This window comes from Cyprinus carpio, chromosome A20 (genome assembly GCF_018340385.1).
Source record: "Cyprinus carpio isolate SPL01 chromosome A20, ASM1834038v1, whole genome shotgun sequence".
Lineage (NCBI taxonomy): Eukaryota > Metazoa > Chordata > Actinopteri > Cypriniformes > Cyprinidae > Cyprinus > Cyprinus carpio.
Window position 1 is genome coordinate 27,424,704 of NC_056591.1, and position 27,088 is coordinate 27,451,791.

General features: G+C 35.6%; 4 protein-coding genes across 4 annotated transcripts; 3 read left to right on the forward strand and 1 right to left on the reverse strand.

Moving 5' to 3' along the window:
* Window positions 1-1,905: 1,905 nt before the first annotated feature.
* LOC109103799 (proto-oncogene c-Fos-like) lies at window positions 1,906-4,079 on the forward strand. The gene is made up of 4 exons (XM_042778305.1): window positions 1,906-2,155; window positions 2,410-2,625; window positions 2,740-2,847; window positions 2,951-4,079. Exons 1-4 carry the CDS (start codon window positions 2,051-2,053, stop codon window positions 3,575-3,577), a joined length of 1,056 nt encoding a protein of 351 aa, XP_042634239.1. The 5' UTR covers window positions 1,906-2,050; the 3' UTR covers window positions 3,578-4,079.
* A 5,027-nt stretch (window positions 4,080-9,106) lies between these two features.
* LOC109103795 (transmembrane emp24 domain-containing protein 10-like) lies at window positions 9,107-12,276 on the forward strand. Its single transcript, XM_019117142.2, has 5 exons — window positions 9,107-9,372; window positions 9,890-10,010; window positions 10,171-10,244; window positions 10,873-10,999; window positions 11,107-12,276. Exons 1-5 carry the CDS (start codon window positions 9,187-9,189, stop codon window positions 11,226-11,228), a joined length of 630 nt encoding a protein of 209 aa, XP_018972687.1. The 5' UTR covers window positions 9,107-9,186; the 3' UTR covers window positions 11,229-12,276.
* A 911-nt stretch (window positions 12,277-13,187) lies between these two features.
* Window positions 13,188-17,458, forward strand: eif2b2 (eukaryotic translation initiation factor 2B, subunit 2 beta). Its single transcript, XM_042778309.1, has 8 exons — window positions 13,188-13,478; window positions 14,405-14,525; window positions 14,995-15,146; window positions 15,230-15,393; window positions 16,040-16,135; window positions 16,318-16,455; window positions 16,558-16,624; window positions 17,187-17,458. The coding sequence occupies exons 1-8, from the start codon at window positions 13,307-13,309 to the stop codon at window positions 17,342-17,344; spliced, it is 1,068 nt and encodes a 355-aa protein (XP_042634243.1). The 5' UTR covers window positions 13,188-13,306; the 3' UTR covers window positions 17,345-17,458.
* On the reverse strand, window positions 17,459-26,692 carry LOC109103794 (zinc finger CCCH domain-containing protein 14-like). The gene is made up of 17 exons (XM_042778307.1): window positions 26,377-26,692; window positions 25,951-25,993; window positions 23,811-23,925; window positions 23,456-23,496; window positions 22,859-23,015; window positions 22,453-22,759; window positions 22,196-22,362; window positions 21,989-22,086; window positions 20,843-20,971; window positions 20,679-20,756; window positions 19,787-19,946; window positions 19,267-19,466; window positions 18,923-19,064; window positions 18,311-18,447; window positions 18,153-18,229; window positions 17,775-17,881; window positions 17,459-17,678 (listed from the first exon to the last, which is right to left on the reverse strand). The coding sequence occupies exons 1-17, from the start codon at window positions 26,410-26,412 to the stop codon at window positions 17,675-17,677; spliced, it is 1,998 nt and encodes a 665-aa protein (XP_042634241.1). The 5' UTR covers window positions 26,413-26,692; the 3' UTR covers window positions 17,459-17,674.
* Window positions 26,693-27,088: the final 396 nt, after the last annotated feature.

Below are 27,088 nucleotides of genomic sequence, written 5' to 3' on the forward strand. Positions count from 1 at the left end.
ACCAAAGTAAAATTATTTTAAATAAAATTAAAAATATTTAGTAAATTATTATTTTAATCTAATTATTATTATTTAATACTAGAGCTGATAGAGCTGTTTATATTATATATATATATATATATATATATATATATATATATATATATATATATATATATATATATAATGACATCATTCAAGATATGAATTCCTTAAGGACTTTTACATGCTTTCCTTTTTCAGCACATCTATTATTATATATGTCGTTATGTCTCTCACAAGGTGATCAGAAATAATCACAGTGGTCGGTTAGCATGAGTTTGCACAATGAATAATTGATCATTAAAAATAATCATTAACATTTAATCATTAAAAACTGGATATGTGTAGAGATATTAGCTTTCTAAAAACACATTGTGGTCTCATGACCTTGAGCAGAAGGCTAGCAATGGCTAAATAAACTAAATAAAAAAGCATAGTTATATCCTAGATTGTACAATGTAGGCCTAATTTCTTGACAGAATGTTTAAAATCCTGCTTTTAAAAAAAAAAAAAATCACGTTTAAAATGGAACAATTACTGTCAGAAACTATAAGTCCAGTATTTCTCAGACATATTTTCCTGTTTAAATGATTAAAGAAAAAGAATGACAGTGACATTTCTAGTAAACTTGCTTTTTTAAGCTTTCATAGAGTGGACAAAATCATTGCATTATGTTTATTTACTGTCAATATTGCTAACAGATTTTCGTCGTTCAAAGGCGAAACTTCTGAGTACATTTGCAGAGGCTCGGGTTGCAGTGACGTCAGTGGGAGGGGCGTCGCTTAGACAACGCGGAAGATCAAACAAAACACGGACACAGAAGTAGAGCAGTTAAATGTGACGTCACATGGGAACGCTGATAGAGCTGTTTTCGTTTGTTAATCAATAACAAAACCACCTGCTTCGGGCATGTTTACCCGTAGCTAATGGCGGGAAATGAATGTCCAAAATATGTCCAAATAGACACTGTGCGGTCTCTATATATATATATATATATATACACATCATCTGTGTGTATATGACTCTCTCTATAGGCCTATATATATATGTATGTATGTGCATACACGGAGGTTTTAATTTATATTTTATGTATATTTTTTATATTTCATGTATATTTGGTCCAGTGAAGCAATACTCACCCCTCAGAAACTAACTCAGCATTTTATTACAAAGGAATCCCTTTCAAACTGGAATTCTTCGTGTATGTTGTAGCTATGTTGCGCTTTAGACACGCCTTTCAGTGCTCAGAGACACAAACACAGCCGAGGCCATCAATGGTCTGTGCTTCGCAGAAAGTATGAAATCTAAAAACATTAAGTGTCAGGTAAACATAGCTTGAACTTGTCTGTTATTAAAAAGCATTTGGAGTTTGAATTAAATTGTTTTGCAGTAAAATGATATGAATTTAATGTAATTACACAAACTGCATTTATACAGCATATAGCATAATAATGCGGTGACATCAGAACTGTTAGTATAATTTAATACTGCTGTAGTTTATAAATTGTTTACGAAAACAATGAAGTAGGCTATTCTCGAAGTATCTTTACATAATGCTTTACACTGTACAGAGTATTTCCCATCACCACTCCGCCTCTTCAGGATGTTTTCCATATAAGGTAAATGACGTCGTGGGATACCCTGCTATGGAACGTCATGTATTCCGCTTCGTTTTCATTCAGAACGTTCATCTACGAACGTTTTTGCAAATATTTTGTTATGTATTAAGCTTATAAGTTTGTATGGGTTATGTATTGGTTACATATCCGGCAAAACGCGTTCCCGAAGACGTGTTTTCTAATGTTTCTATGCAAACACTGGCAGGGCGTCGCACCGCCCTCCTGTTGACGTCAGTCACAGACTGCCATATAAACCCCGCGAGCGCTGTAGCAGTCAAACTTTGGATACAGACAGACAGAGAGAAGAACAGCAGACGAACACGGAACTAGCAGACCGCGGCTTTTGAAACCTCTCTAACTTTCTGGATATATTAGCGCTGGATAGCTCGTGCTTCTCGACTTTGGACAGGATGATGTTCACCAGCCTTAACGCCGATTGTGACGCGTCTTCCCGGTGCAGCACGGCGTCGCCGAGCGGCGAGAGCGTCGCGTATTACCCGCTCAACCAGACTCAGGTATAATTCGTTTATAATTATTCAGCTTAAGTGATAATTTGTTTTATAGTTCATGTATAGTGTTCAAATTGTGAGTAATAAGAATTTTAACTAAAAAATAAATGTTTCTTTTTTTTTATGAGAATGTGTTTTTATAGTATATTTTTTTTATAATGTGATATGTTTGTTTTTTTTTTTAAATATTGATAAAATATACATTTTTAATAATATACAATATCTGGCATATATTAAATGATTTCTTATTTGCATTTCAGGAGTTCACAGACCTGAGTGTCTCAAGTGCCTCTTTCGTGCCGACCGTGACCGCGATCTCTTCATGCCCGGACCTGCAGTGGATGGTCCAGTCCATGGTTTCATCTGTTGCGCCCTCCAACGGCGGAGCTCGATCTTACAACCCAGACCCTTACTCCAAAATGAGGGTCACTGCAACTAGATCCCCCAACTCCAACAAGAGAGCCAGAGCTGAGCAGGTAAACAATGCAACTGAGTTTGTTTTAATGACTGATCAGCCAATGCACCTACTGTATCTGTTTCTTAGTTCACACAGTTCACAAAGTAATTTTTCCCTGTCATTGCTTCCACAGATTTCTCCAGAGGAGGAAGAGAAGAAAAGAGTCCGTCGTGAGCGAAATAAGATGGCTGCCGCAAAATGCCGCAACCGAAGACGAGAGCTCACCGATACGCTGCAAGCTGTAAGTATTTTGCAGATCTTTGTGAAAACGCGTCATATAGCATAGTTTGAAAGCTCATGTTTAGTGTCTATCAATCTGACGGTATTTGTTTTTCCTAAAACAGGAAACTGACCAACTTGAGGATGAGAAATCCGCCCTTCAAAATGACATCGCCAACCTGCTCAAAGAGAAAGAGAGGTTAGAGTTCATCCTCGCCGCACACAAACCCATCTGCAAGATCCCCGCCGAGATGTCAGCCAGCTCCGTCTCCCCCATCCCCTCCGATTCGGTCCCTGAGATCCACAGCATCACTACCTCAGTGGTCTCCACACTAAACGCAGCGGTTACGACCTCTTCCAGCAGCTCGCTGTTCTCCAGCACGGCCACCACCGACAGCTTCGGCTCCACGGTGAAGATCTCAGACCTGGAGCCCACCCTGGAGGAGTCTCTGGAGCTCTTGGCCAAAGCTGAGCTGGAAACGGCTCGCTCGGTCCCCGATGTGGACCTGTCTAGCTCTCTGTACGCTCAAGACTGGGAGCCGCTCTACACAGCTGCAAACAACGACCTGGAGCCCCTTTGCACGCCCGTCGTCACCTGCACTCCGGCCTGCACCACCTATACGTCTTCCTTTATGTTCAACTACCCAGAAAACGACGTCTTCCCCAGCTGTGGGCCTGTCCACCGGCGGGGCAGTAGCAGCAACGACCAATCATCCGACTCCTTGAATTCTCCAACCCTCCTCACTCTTTGAGAATTCACTATAGACACTTTGAATTTCTATTTCGGACACACAACTTGAGATAAAATGGTATTGCAGGGCTATGGAACTGACTATATCAAGCAATCGTTATTGCTTCCTATATTTATCTGAACCATACATGCCTGCCAAATGTAGCAAGATAAGCATGGATTAACTGATTTTGCATTAATGATATATAGTTAATATTAAGTTAAACTAATAATAGTTTTTTTTTTTAGTTTACAGGTGCTAGATTTGAATTGTTGTATTAGTGTGTTCTGAGCAATAGAGAACTGATATGTTTTGCCTTTATGGTTGATTTCTGAATGTGTACATTTTATTTACTCAAATGTGTGCTGCATAACCATTGCATTAAATGGTCTAACGTCCAAGTATGAAGTTTTCTGTGAAAACGTAGTCTGTTTAATTTATGGGATTTTTATTTTTGTACTGAAGTGTGAACTTGCGAATTGTTTGCAAAACTAGACACAATAAATATTAAATGTACCAAAAATGATTTGTTTGTGTTCATGTGAGCTCACTGTTTGTTGTTTTATAAGCAAAAGTTATTGATGGGACTTCACATGCCTCAAGTACATTATCATTTTTTTTAAATGTATTTTTATTAAGCAAGGATGTATTAATTGATCAGATGTGAAACTAAAGACATTTATAACTTATAACAAATTATATGTCAAAATATTCAATTGCAAAACCGTTATTTCAGATAGTAATAATATATCATAATTGTAGACTTTTTTTTTTTTTTTTTCAAACAGTGAAGTTTTGATCAAATAAATGCTGTCTTGGTGAGAAAAACAACAAAACAAAAAAAAATTTATACACACACACACACAGAGACACATATATATATATATATATATATATATATATATAAAAAACAAATACGCACTGACTCGGTAACTAGTAAGTTCCTGTAGACTAGTAACATTCACAATCTTTCCATGGTAATGTTTTGGCCTGAGAATGAACTATATGAATCAAACCACACCTTAAGGGTGGATGAGGCATAAAGATTTCCTATTAATGTTTAAACTATGATGCTGTGTGTTTTGGGTGATCACACATACTGATAAACACCAAATCGTGGATCTGAATAAATCATAAATCTGTCAAGATTAATCTTAACCAGTAATCAGAGCCCATGTGATTAGTTTGCATTACTTTATCTAGAATATATTGCTGTCTTAAGAAATTACAGCGGAAATTATGTTGTTCGCGTGCGTAAGAGACTGTGACGCAATCACGCCATTACGTTTGGGTCACTTCCTTCCTGTTTCACCCTTATTGCGGTTGCACAATTAACAACAAGTGCCCTCAAGAAAGTGAGGATTTTCTTACCTTTTATGCTGATTTACTGTTAAATTCAGTCAGTGGCTATTAAAATTATTTAAAAAAATGAGGAAAAGAAAGATACTGGCAGAACAAAATGAAATTCTTGTGCAAGACTGAATAAAATGTTAAGCATTGCATTTAAAAAGGAAAAGCTCAAAACTACCACTTTGTATCTCCAACAACAGACACAGCCAGTCAGTGAGATAGTGGCCCTGACGTGAAATCACGTAGTACGTAATAATTCCCTGTCTATTAATACAATTGGCAGACTCCAGAGAGAGGCAGAGACAGAAATAGCAGGTGCACTGCCTTCACCATCAGCATCAACAGCAGTAAAATTAGCACACGGTGACGCCGACCTGCGTCGATGCTGCAGCCCAGGGGAGGAAACAGACAGGCAACGTATGCTGGAGAGCAGAGGAAAAAAAGCTGGAGAAAACGGAAAAAAGGCAGAGAGAATCCAGGCTAAAGATAGACCATAATGCACTGCTCCCTCACTGATAGAGACACACAGATGGATTTCCACCATTTTCTACATCATCTGGTGGATAAATACCAAACTAAGGCACAAGAAGAGTGATTATTTAGATGAAGACACGTTTATAACAGCTGTTATAAAGTCACAACTGGATATTGATAGTAGGCAGATTTAATACTAAGTTTACACCGGACAACCTTTCACCCAGAGATCATACACACTAATAAATATGATAAGCTGTCTGTATAATCACATGACTCCATACATGATCTAAAGTCCACAAAGCCTTCACTGTAAAAAAGAATCCTTTCATTTTTACAGAAAAAAGACCTGGCAGCTGTTGTTGTCAGAATATGCTAGAAAATACATCAAAAATAAATCATATTTACAGCACAATCTGCAAAATGTACATAGCATAATTACATTTTAAATTGGTAAATCAAGGCCACACTGCTAATAAAACCTGTTTTGTACCTTTAATATGAACTAACAACCAACATAATAACGAAAGAGAAAGCACAAAGAAAAATCAAAGTTAATCACAAGTAGCCTTTCCACAAGCGGAGGTAAATATTAATATAGAAAGTGCACAGTGTCATTACCACACACAAAAATATTGCAAAATACCATAATGGTAACACACATGAAACTAAAACAATGAATAAACATTATTAAACAATTATTTAAATACCATCAAATGCGTCACACAAAAGTGTCATGCAGGGAATCCTGGGAATGTCAGTTTACAGGTAAGTTTACACTTAACTATATTTTACTGTAAAATTACATGAAATGTAAATTTGCATCTATTAAGAATGTCTTTTTACAGTGTTTCACTGTAAATCATAAGATGATTCTTTATTTCCAAAAATGGTACATTTATATACAGTGTGTATATATATATATATATATATATATATATATATATATATATATATATATATATATATATATATATATATATATATCCCATATAACATCCTATGCACTCAAATGATTCAAAAGTGAGAAATCAACTGAAGCAAAAATCTCCGTTCAATCTTAAAGTAACCTCATTTCTGTCTAGGAGAAATATTTGCGATCTCTCTTTTGATTTTTCTTTCCTCTGGGGTCTCAATAAGAAAATAAATACACTTACACGCTGCTCATAACTTCCGCTGATTGACTGTTTCTTTTAAAAAGAATTTCCTTGCGTTGTGTGACAGTAGCTTATAGTGAAAATCACACCAAAGCACCACCTAGTGTCCAACCTACTCAACACTCATAACCTGGTGTCTACAACATGAAAGAAATCCATTATTTATAACGTGTACATGAAAAATCTAAAAGATTGGACACAACTAATCAAAGTATAGGCCTAATTAACCATCGTATACACTATTTTTTATTTTATAGCACTTGTACATGCATTTACACTGCACTTTCAATTTGCAGAAATTTGTTAAATATGAAAACTGGAATATAGAAATATGAAAAAAATAGAGAAAAAAACCCACAATGATACTTTTAAATGAAACAAAAATTTCCAGTAAAGATGGCTGCAAGCGACTGTTTTAATAAGTGAGTCGAGTCATTTATTCAATCAGTTCTTTCCAAATGACTGATTCTTTCAGTAAGGAAGGAAAAAGCTGTTCTTATGGACTATGACCATGCTAACAAAACTTTTCATATAATCTCTCTACATGCATGGGTGTCCTAGGAAGACTGCATATAATTCTATGATTAATATCTATATTTGTTGCTTCACAGTGACAGTGCTCAGTAACAAATAACATAGTTTGACAAAAGGTAAATTTGGTATTATAGTGATAAGTTATACAGTAATTTAAAGATACCTGAAGCAGCTGCTGTAACTTTTTATCAAAGGTTGGCCAGTTTACATGTAGGTCAGAAGTACAAGCCTTAGTGGGTGGTTCTTGTCAGGAGTGAATGACAATTTAATAGACACTGTTTGATGTGCAGAGAGAGCAAATCTGCAGTTCTAATAAATGATTTTTATGTGCATGAAAACTGATGACGAATGCAATGAACTGAATACTTTTTAATTGGTCTGTTATGACCAAATCTCCAAAGTTACCTAAGCAGGTTGATAATATTGTGTAAATGAAAAGACCTCTCACAAGGGGACCAAAAATATAGTGCAACAAAATCTGAAAAAATAAATATGTTATTTTTCAGGGGTATTTGTACCTTTATGAGGGCACTTTCTAACCAAAATAAACAAAATAAATTTACATTTAAATATTTATGACTGTAATCTAGTAAATAAATAAATACAAAAGTAATTGTTGATAATGCACAGGTCACAATATCATAACACTTAAAAATAAAATCTTCAGTCACAGTAGTGTCACAGTGCATGTTTTCAACGTTGAAATTAGTCTTTTTCCATTAAAAAACACTTCATTTAACATTCAACAACTCACTCAGTGAAACCATATATCTGACAGCAAGCACTATATACTCTAACAAATACTGGGTTAAAAACCCAGCGCTGGGTAAAATATGGACAAACCAGCGACTGGGTTGTTTTGACCCAGCAGTTGGGTTAAATGTTTAATCCAGCCTTCTGGGTAGTTTTATTTAACTTAACTATTGTTTAAAAATACTATATAGCGCTCTTAAAATAAACCCAAAATATGCTGTAAATTAAAAATCAGACACTTAATTACTAGAGGCATCAACAATAATCAAAAGTTGAACATTTATTAATACGCAATTTTAAAAATGTTAGGCCAAGGTAGGTGACTGCCTTGAGCCCCCAAAAGCCAAGGCCCCCCTAAAATGAAGCATGTGATCAGCTTAGAGACAAAAAGGCCCCAAGCCACGCCCCCGGCACTTGTTATTAAAAATATATATATTTTAGCACATTAAAATATATATCTTATATTGTTAAAATATACATACTTGTCCTGTAAAAATAAGAAGCTGCATTTAATAATCATGATAATAATTAATAATATAGAATATAATAAAAGTAGAATTTGTATTATTAAAGGTCCTGCCAAAAGTTTGAAAACATTAGTTATTAATGATCTTGCATGCAATAAATCTGCTCATCAAGGCTGCATTTATTTGATCAAAATAAAGTAAAAACAGCAATACTGTGAAATATTTTTTACAATAAAAAAGTTTTCTATTTTAATACATAACATGGTATTTATTCCTGTGACGCAAAGCTGAATTTTCAGCATCATTATTACAGTCTTCAGTGTCATGTGATTCTTCAGAAATCATTACAATTTGATTTGATGCTCAAGAAACATTTCTGATTCTTATCAATGCCGAAAACAGTTTTGCTGTATTAAAGCATTTATTAAACAGAAATCCTTTGAAACATTTTAAATGTCTTCACTCAAGTTTCATCACTTTAATGTACGATGAATAAAATTATTAATTTCTCTCTCTCTTTTTTTAAATCTTACAACAAATGCTTGAGTGGTATCATGGTTTCCAGCAGCAAAACTGCTTTTAACATTGATAATAACAAATAGTAAATGTTTCTTGAGCAGCAAATCAGCATAATAGAATGATTTCTGAAGGACCATGTGACACTGAATCTTCTCTTTGTAATCAACAACAGATTTGTGAATGATTGCATAAAACGTCTCAAAAAGTAAAAGAATAAAACATGTTTGTACAGGTCTGTGCTACTCCCTGCGTCTCCACGAGCGGACGCTCTAGACTCACAGAGAGTCAGTGCGCATGCGCGGAGACAGAGCGCAATCAGCGCAGGCGCAGTGCGCAGCTCGACCCGGGCCTGCAGTAGTGGAGCGATTAGCTCGTCATGGCGCGGTTCCGTGTGCTCTTTCTCTCGCTCTCGCTCTCGTTTGTGGTTCAGTCCGTCGTGTCGATCTCATTTTACCTGCCGGTGCGCAGCAGAAAGTGTCTACGGGAGGAGATCCATAAAGACGTGCTCGTTACCGGAGAATACGAGATCATCGAGCAGCCGAACACGAAAACCAACCTGAAGGTGACGTCACGCCACACATCTACCGGATTAACGATTTAAATCTTAACAAAAACAGTGGTTACAGTAATATCCAGCAATTACTGTACGCCTGATTGTAGTTTTCAGTTACCGTTTTTGTAAGTGTGTTTTAAACGCAAGGCCGTATGTTTGTGCTACACGGCGCTTCCTGGTTGGACGGTGATTGAATGGTTCAGTTTAGTTCGTTTTTAATAACAAACAGCTGGTTAAATAAATCAGATGAGTTGTGTTACCGACGTTATGCATTTATTTAGGAACACACCGCGTGTAAAGAATAAATGTGAATGTATTAGTATGTTTCCAGGCGTATCTCATTCAGTCTAGTTGTAACACGTCAGTCTTACTCTCACACTCACAGACAGAAAGTGTGCATGGGTTAAGATAGAACTAAACATCACTGAGCAGTGTTGATAAAATCAATATTTATGGCCTTCCTTATAATAAGCATGTAATAATCTGTTTGGCTTTTGGTGAATATCAAATGTTTTGGTCCTGTTAGATCACAGACTCCTCCGGACACATCCTCTATGTGAAAGAAGAGGCAACCAAAGGCAAGTTTGCCTTCACCACTGAGGACTATGACATGTTTGAGGTGTGCTTCGAGAGCAAGTCACCTATGGGTGAGTGTTTGACACATCAGCAGACTTTTTAATAGCAACTTGGCTGACATATTTTCAGCTTAATGTGATACTATGATGGTCGGTAAATACAAATCTGATTCTGAATCAGCACCGATATGCTCTATGTGTTCTGAATTTGATTTTTTTTTCTTGCATTTAGGAACTGGAAGAGTTCCTGACCAACAGATCAACTTGGACATGAAGCACGGTGTTGAGGCCAAAAATTACGAAGAGGTTTGTTTGCATTAGGAGGTTCTCTCAGTTGCTCAAAAGTTTGAGGGCGGTATTTTCTTAATGCGTTTTTTTTTTTTTTTTTTTAAAGATGTTTCCTTTGCTCACCGAGGCTTTATATATTTGATCAAAAATACTCTAAAAATGTTAACATTGTGAAATATTATTACCATTTAAATGTCATTTATTCCTGTGATGCAAAGTTGAATTTCCAGCATCATTGAGTGTCACATGATCCTTCAGAAATCATTCTGATGTGATGATTAGCTATTCAAGAAACTTTTATTACCATCACTGTTGAAAATGTTTGTGCTGCTTAATGTTTTTATAGAACAACTCATTTTTTGTCAGGTTTCCTTGATGACTAGAAAGTCAAAAAAACCTAACTTTTATTGCAATAAGAAATCTTTTACAATATTCTAGATGTCTTTACTGTCACTTCTGATCAATTGAATGCAATTTAATTGCTTAATAAGAGAAGTAAGTTCCTTAAAAACAAACCGTACCGACCCCAGACTTTAATACGGTAGCATATATATTGCATTTGGAGATTATCTACACCTTCTGTTCCAGGCAGATTCGTAGCTGTTGGTTTGATTAGTCAGTCTGAAGTTATTCTGCGTTTGTTCAGATTGCCAAGGTTGAAAAACTGAAGCCCCTGGAAGTCGAACTCCGTCGGCTGGAAGATCTTTCAGAGTCTATTGTCAATGACTTTGCCTACATGAAGAAGAGAGAGGAGGAGATGAGAGATACTAATGGTAAGAACCAACACAACATCCCACCGAAGTTTCGTTTCAGCTCCAAGCAGTTCAAGTGTCTGCAAAATGAATCAACATGAGCTCTGACGTTCTGTGGTGTTTTGCAGAGTCCACCAACACGCGCGTGCTGTACTTCAGCATCTTCTCCATGTGCTGTCTGATCGGTCTGGCCACGTGGCAGGTCTTCTACCTGCGCCGCTTCTTCAAAGCCAAGAAGCTCATTGAGTAAACTCTGCCTGAACAATCAGGGACCCAGAACTTCTTCCTGACATCAGAACCTCCGGCCCCTGACATTTTGCTTTGCCTCGGTGATTTATTCCGGTCGCCGCGGGTGACCTGAAGTTTATCGGGAGTGGACGTGCATCAGGGAATTCTCTGGGAAGAGATTGATGCGTGGCGGCCAAATTGTCTTTCAGTGTGTGTACACTTTTGATACAGGCTTGTTCAGTATCATTTGGAAAAAAAATCACCCAGTTTTTTTTCCCTTTTTTTTCTTGTATTTATACTAAATGACAGCACAAGCCCCTATAACTGATAAAAGATACACTTCTGTGAGAGAAAGTTTGTGGTCATTGAGTGAGTGTGTGTGTGTTATTACTTTAATCTGTTTCGCCTATTATTTGGAAAGAATGATTGTTTCTCATGAACAGGTTGTAGACTGATGTGTCTGTATTATTTCTGTAAAGACTTATGTTTGGTAATGCAAAGCCGTTTTATCGAAATGAAGTCCCACTCACTGCAAGTGAAGAGAGAGCGATCGCACATCAGAGCTACAAGCTGGGTTCGAGAAATGTACTAATTTTTAAGCAGTTTTATTTTGTGGAGCAGAATCTCTTTTAGTTTGCTTCTTATGGGAAAGTGTGAGTTCATCTGTGATAGAAGTCTTTATTTGTTGATTGTTAGTCTCTCCACAGACTGAATAAATGTTCAATCCAACAGAACTCTTGCAGTGGGCCTGAGGTTAAAGGTCCATAAATGTCATCACTGCTCCGTCAATTCTGGTTTGATTTGTTAGAGGATCTACCTGTATTTGACAGATCAAACTAGACTCATTTTTCATTTTCTCTTCTTTTCAAAAGCTTTTATGGAATAGTGGTTACACATGTCCTGGGTTTGGATCAGATTTATTATTATTATTTTGCTGCCAGTGGTTTAATTTTTTGTTCCTGTGTTCAATAAATTTCAGCGGCAGTGTTTTTGATTCTAATTAATTTTGGTGAAAGTGGATTTCGGAAAAATAATTGGCTCGTCATTCAATAAAAATTGTTAGTAAAGTATTGTGAGTGTTTGTCAGTTACTAACAAATGAGGTTCGGTGCAGCAGCACATTGACATCTGGATGAGAGAATCTGAACATCTTAAAATGAAAATATTTATGTTTTGACCAAAAACGTTAAAATACACCAACTCTTAAAAATACTAAATTCTACATAATATTCTATATAATAATTATAGTTCAGCATGCTTTATTAGCCACATAAACATATTAAAATGATAACAAACAGTGCAAAATATATGTAAATTTCTTTATATACTCTCACATATATATATTTATAGGGATGCATTAAGTTGATCAAAGTTGATAGTAAATACCTTAACACTGTTAAAAAATAAATAAATGCTGTCTAATAATTTTTGTTCCTTTGAACTTTCTATTATCAAAGAATCTTGAAAAAATGTATCAGCTTCCACAGAAATATTAAGCAGCACAACTGTTTTCAACGTTGATAATAAATGTTTTTTAAGCATATTAGAATGATTTCTGAAGGATCATGTGACTGAAGTCTAAAGTAATGATGCTGCAAATTCATCTTTGCATCACAGGAATAAATTAAATTGTAATAATATTAATAATAATTATATTAAAATACTGTAGTTTTTACTGTATTTTTGACAGTGAGTGTAAGCAGAAGAGACAATTTCTTTCTGAAATATTAAAAAAATCTTACCAGTGATGAACTTTAGTATTATAACAATCATAAACCACCATGTTTTATATAGCCATATATTAAAATGCTAAATAATACAATATATGCAAAATATTTTAATAGGCTACTTCGTGGGTTTTGCATGCACCAGTTTGTTTTGTATAATCTATTCATCAGCAATCCAGAAGATACTTGAGTAAGTGTTGATAACTATGGACGGTTGGTGGGGCTGTTACAACACAGTCCTGCTCGCCGCTGAAGAACAGAAGAAGAGCAGGATTCGTGACCCGGACGAGGTTTCTGTCTGGTTCCGTTGACAGTGCTCAAGCTGTCAGCACAAATTCGTTCAGAATCAGCGCTTTACCGAGACATCAGTGAAAATGCCCGGCGCGGATAAAGAGACCGAGCTGTCCGAGCGAATCGAGGCGTTTCTGTCCGAGCTGAAGCGCTGCGGCAGCGGGGCAGGGTCCCTCCGTGGCTCCGCGGAAACTGCCCGAGAAACGACCTCTTTACTCCGCAGAATCACCGCGCAGGCCCGCTGGAGCAACGCCGGTGAGTGAGAGCTCGAGATCGGATCAGAACCCGCGCGCTGTCCGCTGATCTCAATCAGAAGCCGAGAGCTGTTCCAGATGCTCTTCCTTGTTTTGCTTGATACACGACTTCAGTTACATCACTGTTTAGCGCTACACGTGGTTCTGGTTTACAGCAGAGCTTTTCAGTCTTTCATATTTTATATTCCAAACATGACCATCATGCTAAAATTTAAATGGCGGTTATATATTTGCTTGTAAAAAAGATCCAGCTTATACGGTGAAAAATAAATGTTATAAATATGTCCAAAATATTATTCTATTATTTTGCTATTGAGTTACATTATTGTTTTTCTACTTACTGTAGTACTGTACTGTTATATTTTATTGTTTATTTGTTCTTTTGACTAAATTGGTATTTTTTAAATATTTATTGTAATTATTCAATCATTTTAATAGTTGTAATTAACTATTTTTTATTTATTTCAATGTATTTTTATAATTTTAATTGAGATTTAAATGTAATATTTATTTTATTGTCATTTTTATATTAATTTTATATTAATGCCATTTTTGTTTTCTAAGTTGTTTTAATATTATTTTATTTATTTTAATATATTTTTCATTATTTTAATCTAAATGTTATTTTAATACCATATTTTATTATTTTAATCTATTTTCATTACTTATTAATGTATTTATTTTTTATTAATGTATTTTAATTTTTCTTTATGTGTGTGTATATATATATATATATATATATATATATATATATATATATATATATATATATATATATATATATAAAATTTGTTATTTATTTTACACACTGACACTTTTTCTCACTGACCCTCTAACACTTCCTTGTGACCCCATAGGGATACCCCAGTTTGACACCCTCTGGTTCACAGGATCTTGAAGTCTCTGGTGTGTGTGTGTGTTTTTCAGGAGATCTGATGGAAATCATACGGAAGGAGGGCAGGCGGATGACAGCAGGACAGCCGTCTGAGACCACCGTCGGTAACATGGTGCGCAGGGTGCTGAAGATCATTCGAGAAGAGTATGCGAGGTGAGACACTCATGCTGGATCCAAATTCGCCCTCATAATTAAATTCCCTCTTCTCTTCCACTAATACATTAAAGTGAACAAAAACGGTATTATCCAAGAAGTTGAAATATTGTATGCATTCTTTTTGGCACACAGGCAAACATGTTCTTTAAATATCACTCAGACAAATGAAGAAACATGACAGCCAATCAGATTTGACCATTTACTATTGATGAGCCCAGTGCCATCAGATTCATGCACGCAGAATAGCGGAGACGAAGCACCACTCACGTAACGACCGAAACAATGTTCCTCCGCAAATAACGCTCAGTTTCACACTTCATCCGCTAGAGGGGCAACTACACAGTGTGGCTTTACTGACAAATATCAGCATGCTGGTTTTGGAACATGATAGTGAGTCAATAATGACAGATTTTTCATTTTTAGGTGACCTATCTGAATCATCTGGATATCATGTGTCTCTCCTCAGGTCCAGAGGCAGCACTGAAGAAGCGGATCAACAGGAGTCTCTGCACAAGCTGCTGACGTCTGGAGGATCCAGCGAGGACAACTTCAGACAGCACTTCACTCATCTCAAAGCCAACGTCATTGAAGCCATCAACGAACTGCTGACAGAACTGGGTGAGAATGCATGGATGCCAGATCATCAGAAGCTTTTGCTTTTTAAATGTTCTTGTAGCGCTAAATATGCCTCTTATTTTTAGAGGGCACCACAGACAACATCTCCATGCAGGCGCTGGAACACATCCACTCCAACGAGGTGATCATGACCATCGGCCGCTCCAGAACAGTGGAAGCTTTCCTTAAAGACGCAGCGCGGAAACGCAAATTTCACGTCATTGTTGCAGAGTGTGCGCCCTTCTGTCAGGTGAGTAAATATATACATCCATTGCATCTTACTAAAGCGGCTCTCGAAAACACTTCTCTTCACTAGCAAATAGTAGAACGGAGAGCCAAGAATTAACAAAGATGTCATGTTTACCCATTATGTAATATTATTAAACATTAAATAACTGTATTAATAATAACATAATATTTTAACATTATAATTTAATAATAAATACATAAGATAATAATGATAAATTTAAATGGCTATTTAATTATTAATATTTAACATTATTATATTTAATAATACTGTAATAATAATAAAAAGTCATTATTAATGAATACATATTAGTTTTTACTATTTAATAATAATAATTAAATTATACTTGTATAATTATACTATACTAAAAGTTAAATAACTAAGCATTTTAATATTATTAATGCTTATTAATAAAAGATTTTACTATTTAATTTTTATAAATATGAAAAAATATTAAATATCTAAATAATAATTTATATTTTATTTATATTATTAGTACTATTTTTATAAACAAGTTTTATATGAATGTTTTAAGAGTTTAACTTCATATTGGTCTGTTTTTTAAGCAAGTGTATTTAGTGCTGTTGTAAATTGAGGTCCTTCAAAGTAACTTGATTAAACAAACTTTTGTCCTTTTTTTGTCCATCAGGGGCATGAAATGGCCACAAGTCTTTCCAAAGAGGACATCGAGACAACAGTCATCCCAGACGCGGCCATTTTCGCTGTAATGTCAAGAGTCAATAAGGTGAAACAAAAGATTGATGTGTGACTCACCAAAAGAATAATCCAGATAGATTAACTATCAAAAAAAAAAATTAACACAACTAGAAATGTTTTATGATTTAAAACATTGTTTTTGTTTCATGTTAGTAATACAAAGACTCATGTTTCAAACACCTGACTGAATCACTTGCATGTGTTGTTCAGGTGATCATCGGCACACAGACGGTTCTGGCTAACGGGGGTCTGCGGGCAGTTAACGGCACACACACACTAGCTCTGGCTGCCAAACATCATTCGACTCCCCTCATCGTCTGCGCTCCCATGTTCAAGCTATCGCCACAGGTATCTGACACCCCCTTTACACGATTTAGTAAAACTCACATCAGTGGATAAAATCTTGTAAATGCTGCTTTTGAGGTTTAACTTGCATCTTTGTTGTTATAGTTTCCTAATGAGGAGGACACGTTTCATAAATTCGTTTCACCGCATGAAGTGCTTCCCTTTACTGAAGGTAACGTCATTCAGTAACATTTTACTCCTTCTGTGAAGTGACTTTACACTTATACGATTTAAGGTTAAAGTTGAAAAACCCTCAAATAAATTGCACACTCAAAACTGAAACTGTCAACAAAGTTTAGTGTAGATGAGTTTGTGTCTTCATCAGAACAGATTTGGAGAAATTTAGCATTACATCACTTGCTCACCAACACATCCTCTGTAAGTCCATGGGACTGCATTCAGAATAGTCCAATCAGCTGTCTTGTCACAAATAATCAAAAAAAAAAGTAGTAAATTGCAACACCACTCCAGTCCATTAAATGTCTCTTAAAGATAGGTTTGTTTCTTACAAACCTCCTCTTACAAAATTCTCTCATTCTGACGCCACCCATTCACTGCAGGGGATCCAGATCTGTTCTGATGAAGAATCAAACTCAATCTACATTGTTTATGGACAATCAGTGTGATTCTGCTTTACAAGAACTAGTTTTACATTTGTTTTGTATCAGTAGTAAAGTCGTTCTGTTAAGAAGGTGAGCAACATTTGTCATGAAATTTCTGTTTTCTGCTTCCAGGTGAGATCTTGTCAAAGGTCAACGCTCACTGTCCGGTATTTGACTACGTTCCTCCAGAACTCATCACTCTGTTCATCTCAAACATAGGTGGGAACGCTCCGTCATACATTTACCGTTTGATGAGTGAACTTTACCACCCTGAAGATCATGAACTCTAGCCTGGAAAGTAAAGAATCTGACTCGCATGTTTGTCTCGCACTTTGGCTTTCAAAACCGCTGTGATTGTGAAAGCTTCTGATCCATATTTACAGAGTAAAGACAACATTCATGTGTGTGTGTGTATTGTTGACATTTAATACACCAAATATATTCTGTAAACAGTTTACAGAAACTTGCAATTTATAAAACTCAATTTGTTTTAAAAAGTAGTCAAAAAAAAAAACTTAAAAGCACAACAAAAATGATCCAAATGACGTCAGAAGAGACAAAGCTCCACATGAACCGTAGAAACGCTGCAGCTCAGTCGTGATCATTCTCTTGTGTGTTTCTCAACTGTGGGAAAAGACACAGACAATAGCTCTTTACAGAAGTTTGATTCACAGGTACATTTCAAAGGCTTCGCTGCAGTCGTCTGTGAGTTTGTGGTACCTGTTCTGCGTTTTGGTCCATTTCAGAGCACTTCTGGGCGGCACTGCCACAGCTGGATGGTAGAAAGTACAGCCCGCTCGCTTACACTGCGCCGCAAATCTACACGGCTGCAAAAAACAAACAAACAAGAGACTTGAGGCATATGAACAAAAATGTATTTAGCTACTTTTAAAAAAGTTAAAATGCATTAAAATATAGAAATTAGGTTCATAAAACTCAAAATTTGGAATAACATGCACAATAAGAACAGTAGCATGAGAGGATTTTATGTTGACATACATCAGGTTTTTATCTGACATTTCAAAGTTGTTGAACTTTTTAAACCTTAATAAAAACAAACAAATTCCTCAGAGTGAAACAGTCTGATGTAATTCTCACTTTAGGGTGATAGAACGGACAGTCCGGCTTTTTGCACTCTGGGAAGAAATGGCACACGCTGGTGGCTGGAGCTGGTTCTGCAAGGTCAGAGGTCACAGGTCAAACGTCAGCAGTCATTTATAACACATTCCAATTTATTTCACCTTCGTCTTACACACCAGCTCTTGTAGGGTTGCTGTTGAGTCTGCGGCTGATGTGTGTGAAAGGACAGTCCGCTTTGGTGCACTTGGAATCAAACTTACAAGTTGGATGAATGAACAGACACTTGTTGCCAAATTTACAGTTGGGAAATATTCTGCAACAGAACCAAAAACAACAACATATTTAGATAATATGCATAACTATGTATGACTATGGAAAGATATGTCTCAAATTATTAATTTATTATTAATTACTAATTTCCAACACCACCAATAATATCAAGGGGAAAAAAAAAAGTTCTAAGTTAACGAAAAAGAAAAAAAAAAGGGTAAAATAATAATAAAACAGACTAGTCAGTTGATTACTTATTATAAATTTAAAAAAAGGAAAAATAAAATATATGAAATAATATAGAAAAATAAAACAAGCTGTTGTAAGTTACAAAAAGGGAAAAATAAATAATTCCAAAATGAAAAGAAAAAAAAGATTAGACTAGAAATGAAAAGAAAAAGTTGAAAAAAAAATAAAAATAATATAAATCGAATCAAATAGAATAAAAATAATAAGTTGGTTGACTAGTCCACCATGCTGTGAGTTAGGTGGGGTTTATAGTGTGAGTTTGTTCTCACTTGCACTGTGTGTTGGGGTGATGGTACACACACTCGTCTCCACTCTTGCACGCAGGCCAAAACCTGCAGCGTTCTGGAAGTTTCTGTCGTTTAGTCTGAACCGGCTCTACATCCATGTCCTCCACCTCACTTAACTCTCTATCTGCAGGAGAAAGACAGAGAATGAGGCTGTCACATGACTACAATTACAAGACTGGACCGGGTTTAGTACAAAATAATGTGGCATATCATCCATTAGCACAGATAAATATGACATTTTATAGAAAATAAATGTATTGTTATATATACACTGTTATCGTGGTACAAGTTACAAGAGCTCTAACACATGAGTACGTTCGTCTTACTGCCAGTGTTTAGAAAGTCAGTGCCGAGTCTGAGGTGGACGGCAGGTTTGGGTCCATTATTTTCTGGAAAGTCAGGGGTTGTATTGAACTCGTCTTCAGGTTCCATCTCCTGATCTGTGCGGTTTGCTAACGGACTGGGAACTCCATCTAATGTCACGATGAACTTTGGACTCGCTGCTTCCACGACCTCCGCTCTCTCTCTGCAGAGGAACAGAATGAGATGTGAGCTTGACACACTGAAGACTGGAGTAATGATGCTGAAAATTCAGCTTTGCATCACAGGAATAAATTACATTTTAAAATATATTCAAATAGAAAACAGTTATTTTAAATTGTAATAATATTTCACAATATTACTGTTTTTACTGTATTTTTGATTAAATTAATGCAGCCTTGGTGAGCATAAGACTTCTTTCACACATTTAAAAAATCTTACCCACCACAAACTTTTGCATGGTAGTGTATATGCATAAAAATATGGATCTCAACATTGTTTTTGCTTGAAACCTGTCTGTCATACCTGGCCTGCACCATTCGGGGTGTGATGGGCGGGTCTTCAGTTTGATTGACAGCGCTAAGCCTGCTCCTGACAGGTGGAGTCTGTTCAAGCTCCGGTTTCCTCATGATGAATGAACGCGTGTCCAGAGCGTTGAGTCTCGCCGCCTCTAAAACCTGCAGCTCTGAATAAAAAAAAATGTAAAATAAATCTGATTAAGTACACTGTTGTTCAAAAGTTTTTTATAGAAGTCTCTTATACTCAAAATTTGCATTAATTTGTTAAAAAATACAGCAAAAACAGCAATATTGTGAAATATTTTTACAATTTAAAATAATTGTTTTCAATTTAATATATTTTAAAATGTAATGTATTCCTGTGATCAAAGCTGAATTTTCAACATCATTACTCCAGTGTTCAGTGTCACATGATCCTTCAGAAATCAGAAATATGCTGATTTGCTGCTCAGGAGACATTTATTTTTATCAATTTTGAAAACAGTTGGTCTGATTAATATTTTTGTGAAAACTCTAATACATTATTTTTTTTAAAGATTCTTTGATGAATTTAAAATTCAACAGAAAATCAATCTATTTGAAAAAGAAATCCTTTTATAACATTATAAATGTATTTACTGTCACTTTTGATCAATTTAATGTGTCCTTGTTGAATAAAAGTATTAAATTATTTAAAAAAAAATTACATTTGTACTGACCCCAATTTTTTTTAATGATAGTGTATATTCAAAAATATATTCTAAACGGTCTAATTTTTTGTTGTTTAATTTCTGTATTTTTTTATTAAGGTTTGGTTTTGTTATATTTCTTAATTTGTCAGTTGTTTTATATGCTTATATGGTGGTATTTTGTTGTATATATTTAAGGTCAGAGGTCAAAGTTAGGATCATATCCCTCACGGTATTCACTGAGCTGCTCTCGAGTGTCCTCCTCTGGAATCTCCAACTGCAGACGAGATGCTAAAGCTACAGATTGTGCTGCAAAACACAAAAGAAATCACTTTATAGTTTGATTTCTTGTTCCTTCTGTCAACACAATATTTCTTTGAGCAACAGACACTCACTACTGTGCAGCGTGTCCTGGGGCGTGAGAGCGTGCAGGTGCTCCTGGACCAATCGGATTGCAGCATTATTCATCTCGTCACTCGCTGAACGTGTCCGTGGCGCTACAGGAACCGTCTGCCGCTGGGGAACTGGACAAGAGGATACAGAACCAGGGTTATTATCACTAACAAAAATGGCAACTATTAAAAATGTTTCTGTTAATTAAAATAAAGCTGATATAAAAGAAAATAGACATATTAGATGGAAAAATACTACACTAAACAAAAATTTAACTGAAATATGTTTAGACTGAATCACTAAAATTACTAGCAGTAAATATGTTTATTATAATTATAAAAATTGGATTATATTAGAAATGTTTCTGTTAAGTTATATTTAAAAAAACTAATAATGACAAAACCACAAAATTACAAAAAAAAAAAGCTAATTAAAAATATTAAGAAAAAGTCAACAGTATATAAACAATACTAAAATAGCATTTTCACATTTTCAAGTCATTAGGTCACGTTACAATTCAATATTTAATAACAACAGTGTCCCACACATGATATGCAGACAACAATGTACTGTGGCCACCAATTTGTATATATTTGAAAAAATATGTTGAGTTTATACATTTAAAATATTTATATATAATATCAATTATATGAATATAAATAGTTTTAGTTATTTTAGTACATCAAGTCAAAATAATTAAACTATTAAATCAAAATGAACCAATTAAATTACTAAATTAAAAAGAGAAATGTTGCCTTGGCAACTAGCTGAAATATAAAGTTTTATGTATTTTATTTCCGTTAATGTTTATTTCAAGTAACACTTTTTTTTTTTTTATAGTTTTCATTTTAGTTTTGGTTTTAGTTAACTATAATCACCTGCGTTGCACTAATTCATTCTCTTAAATCAAAATTGAATTATTACTCCATAGCCACAATTTACTAAAAAAAGGAAACAAATTCTTAGTTCATGGCTACAATTGAACTTAAACGAGGGAACAGATTCTTCATTCATGGGAACAAATTCTTTATGCATGGCCACAATATATATATATATTTTTTTCACATGTCATGTGTGGGGCTCTGTAAATAACTACACTGTGTTAAACAAATTCTTATTAGGTATAATATTAAATGCATATGGTGAACCTGTGTATGTAGTGGTCCTGTTGATGGATTCCTGAGCTTCTGAGATCGCTTTGAGGATCAGATTTTTGTTGGCTTGTTTGGCTAGTGGGAGGGAAGGCCTGCAAAACACAGACAAAACACCAAACTATTTCTGAGAGGAGTAAACGATCAATTATTAATAACCATATTCTAAAAAGATCTTTTCCACTACTTCACAGAGGAACGTACTTGCGCTCAGGTTTCAATGGCAGAGACACTTTGCTGGCAATACCGTAGTCCTCCTCATCTTCATCCTCCTCTTCATTCAGATCATCACTCTCCTGACCGCGTTCATGACCTCTGTGAACCCGAACCACCGAACTGGCTACGGGAGCCTTTCGTTTCCGGGACAGTTCCTGCCAGAAGGGTGACATTCAATGAGGTGATGAGCTTCAGCATCGGCGCAGGACTGAACTGATGCTTCCACTGCATCGAAATTCACTCACCCTGCTGCTCTCCGCTGAGCTCCTGTAGCTCCGGCCATGGCTGGAACCTGACCTTTCCTGACCTCTCGTGACGTCTGAGGACCTGTAAGCATCTGCAGTCTGTCTGGAAGACTCCAGCGCTGGCCGTGGCCTGTCTGCAGCTGAGCGGCTGTATAAAGCCTGAGAGGTCAAGCTCTGCTCCAGGGGGTCATAGGCAATGAGATCGTCATCCAGATCGGGCTTGATGTCAATCACAGCTTCTGCCGACGCCTCCATCAGCGGTTTGACAGCAGATGTGAGTCTGGAGGGTCTTTCAGAAGAGCCTCTCTTCTAGATAAAATAAAAACTGGTGAGCTTGTAATAATCAGTATTTGCGATTAAGTCAAATTCACAGCGATTCGCTGATCCACTCATGGGAATTAAATACCTGGTGCGGTTTTCGTGGGCGGAGCTTGAGACACGCCCCTCCAGCTTATCAGAACGTGAGCTGGAAACGGCAAGAGCACGAGGCTCCGCCCCCCTCCTGTTCTCTGCTGGGATGCTGATCTCAGGGTTTAGAACGGATGGACTGATTGATGTGGGCTCTGCAAAACAAATACAAACATTGGTAAACTAACTTAACGCTATTTCAGTTTGCCTTGGCAACTAACCAAAATAAGTTTAAGTTTAGACACTAAAAGTAACGGGAAAACTACAAAAACTAAAACAAAAAATAAAATTAAGTTAAACATACATAAACTAATAAAAACGACTAAAGCACAAAACAAAATGGCTAAAAATGATAGAAATAGATCCTAATACAAAGTGATAATATTATATAAATATAATCTAAAAATAACACTGATACAGATGGTTTAACTCAAATTTTCAAGTCAATAGGTCACAATATAATTCAAAGCTTAAATACTAGACTGAGTTATGTTATTATTAATTGTATTATTTAATGCAAAAAAAAGTAAAACCATGTACTACAGAATGCAAAAAGTTACATGACTGTAAACATGATCCCCAATATGAAACATACCAGTTGCTACCGATCGTAGCTTGTCCAGAACACCATGTAACCTACAACACACACACAAACAGCATTATTTTTTACTTTCTCAGCACACTTTTCAACATTGATGATGATAATAATAATAATAATAATAATAAGAAACATTCCTTTAGCAGCAAACCAGCATATTAGAATGATTTCTGAAGGATCATGTGATACTGAAGACTGGAGTATTGAGTAATAGGCATAAATTAGGCTACATTCCAAAACATATTAAAATGCAAAACAGTCATTTTAAATTGTAATAATATTTCACAATATTACTGTTGGTGAGCAGAAGAGACTCTTACATCACAATGTAAATAGGGAGACTTTCACCTACCATACAGTGAACTTGATGGTATTGTTGCCTAGAAACAAGGACAAGTCGTCTGCCATCTGCTTTGGGTTCTTCTTATTGGCCACCATGACCATGATGTAATCCGGAAGCTCCTCATCTGACAGAGACACACGGTAACATATTTAATCTGATCTGAACAAGGTCAGTGAACATCACATTAATGCAGAAATCATTTTTAATAGAGATCCTGTTTATCATACAACATCATTTAGACATGCATGGATGGAAGAATTTACTTCATTTAAATGAACCCAGTTAGCAGGAGCTAGAGATAACAGTTTATATAAGTTTTAAATACGCATATTTTTCTTACACAAATACATCAGTTTGCTTCAGGAGGCCTTTATTAACCACTCGGGAGTTATGTGGAGCACTTTATGATGGATTGTTGCACTTTATTGGACTATTGAATCTCAACAGACATTCACTGCCATTATAAAGCTTGGAAGAGCCAGGACATTATAATATAACTCCGATTGCATTTGTCTGATAGATGAAACTCATATACACCTAGGATGGCTTGAGAGTGAGTAAATTATTGGGTAATTTTCATTTTTATTTCAAAAATCCACGTGATTCCAATTTATCAATTAACGTCTGGTGAAGCGAAAAGCTACGCGTTTTGTAAGAAACAAATCTATCATTAAGACGATTTTAACTTCAAACCGTTGCTTCTGGTTTCTCCAGCTTTTCAACTCATAAAACGGCTTTTCACAAGATGTTAACTGACGTGTGTGGATTATTGGTGATGTTTTATCAGCTCTAATTCTGACGGCACCCATTCACTGCAGAGGATCCACTGATGAGAAGGTGATATAATGCTACATTTCTACAAATCTGTTCCAATTAAGACACAAACGTATCTATATCTTGGATGACCTAAGGTGAGTACATTTCCAGCAAATTTTCATTTTTGCATTTTTATTTTATGCTATTCATATTGAATGTTAAAGGGTTAGTTCACCCAAAAATCTAAATTATGTCATTAATGACTCACCCTCATGTCGTTCCAATCCCGTAAGACCTCCGTTCATCTTCGGAACACAGTTTAAGATATTTTAGATTTAGTCCGAGAGCTTTCTGTCCCTCCATTGAGAATGTATGTACGGTATACTGTCCACGTCCAGAAAGATAATAAAAACATCATCAAAGTAGTCCATGTGACATCAGAGGCTCCGTTAGAATTTGTTGAAAAAAAAACAACAAAAATGACGACTTTATTCAGCATTGTCTTCTCTTCCGGGTCTGTTGTGAATCCGCATTCACGGCACTGCAGTGACGCTGCTGACGTAATGCACGTTTACGTTGCCATGGTTGTTTTTGGCGATTAGGACATACGCGACATGATGAATTATTAAGCATTTTTTTAAATATATATATAAATAAATAAATACAATGTATGTTAGCTTGAATACAGCGTGCGTCTCCCTCAGACTGCAAACGAAGCTCGGGCGCACCAGATAACACGTCATCAGCGTTGTACGTCAGCGGTGTCACTGCAGTGTTGTGAACGCACTCACAACAGACCCGGAAGAGAAGAAAATGCTGAATAAAGTCATAATTTTTTTTATTTTTAGACCAAAATGTATTTTCGATGCTTTAACAAATTCTAACACACCCTCTGATGTCACATGGACTACTTTGATGATGTTTTTATTACCTTTCTGGACATGGACAGTATACCGTACATACATTTTCAATGGACGGTCAGAAAGCTCTCGGACTACATCTAAAATATCTTAAACTGTGTTCCGAAGATGAACTGAGGTCTTACGGGTTTGATGAGTCATTAATGACATAATTTTCATTTTTGGGTGAACGAACCCTTTAATGTGTAGCTTATTCAAGCTATATTGATTTTACATTTCACAATATCTTAATGGATACAGCTGTGCTGCAAACACTTCGCAGTACTTATATAAAGTCAGTCAAGATGCAAGAGTGAAAATGTAATTGTTCATCAGCTGTAAGTGTCACTGTGAGCAGATTCTTTTAAACGTTTGCTGAACTTCCTTTTGAGCAGATGACAAGACTTAACCGTTTTTTTCTGTAGCAAGTGCACTACAAAAACTGATGAAAACACAATGCAGTTGAATAAAAATAAATGATAGTAAGCTCTTACCCACATAAGCGCCGAGCTCCTGCAACTTTACTTTGATAGCAGTCTGAAAAAAACAAGAAATAACATTATTAAAAACTTTATCTGCACTGATACATTAGTATTTAACATACAAACACTAACTGCCACCTGAAACCTGTTCAAAACAGTATCGATGACAATCACATAGCACTGAAAGCTCATATAACACAGTATTTACATGCTAATCCTAACGTCCTTTACAAAACACTATGCTAGTTAGTGAAGATCGATGATTTCCAAATACACGATAATAATAATAATAAAAACAAACTCTTTACTGCATTAAAAACACCCTAAACACATTTAATGAAACAAACGCAAATTAAAACCGAGCAACAACAGACGCGTAGTAAGCATTCATTAGCTAGCATGCTAAACCGTGACAAATACGCAGTGTAAACGGCTTACCCTTATTTTCTTGCTGATCTCAGTTCCAATCTCCATATTTGTTGGTTTGTTGTTTCCCTTCTGATACAAGATGCTATTTAAATTAACACGACATTGAGAAAAGAAGAAGGACAGTTTGCTGTTGCTAGGCCTCGCGTGCAGCGTCTCTATTCATACTGCGCATGCGCAGCCAATTCAGCGCTTAAAAGTCACCATGAACTCAAAACTTAAAATTCTTATTTTTAATGGAATACTGTACAGTTTAAAATAAATAATTTATCCATGCACTATTTCTTTTTTTAAATTAATCTGTCCTCGTAATCTGTAATCAAAAACGTTAACCTCCCCTCCCCCTCTTCTCTTCCGGTCACGAGCTATGGCGCAAGGCATTATTTTTATTAATAAAAACGAATATATAATAATAATGTACAATCATTTTTATTATGTTTTTAAGATTATTTTAAATTGCTATTTTTTATATAAGTAAACCTAAATAAAATGTAGTTTTTTTATTGATTGATGATGACGACGATGATAAAAATAATAATGTATTATATTCATTTAATATTTGGAATGTTTTATTTCACTATATACTTGATTTTTCTTATAGAAAATGGTATGAAAGTTTTTTTAATTGTTTTTTTTTTCAACATACAAAGACTACAAGAACATGGCACAGGTGTTTTAAACATCTTGGACAACTTATTTATCAGTGACCCTTAATATGAATAAT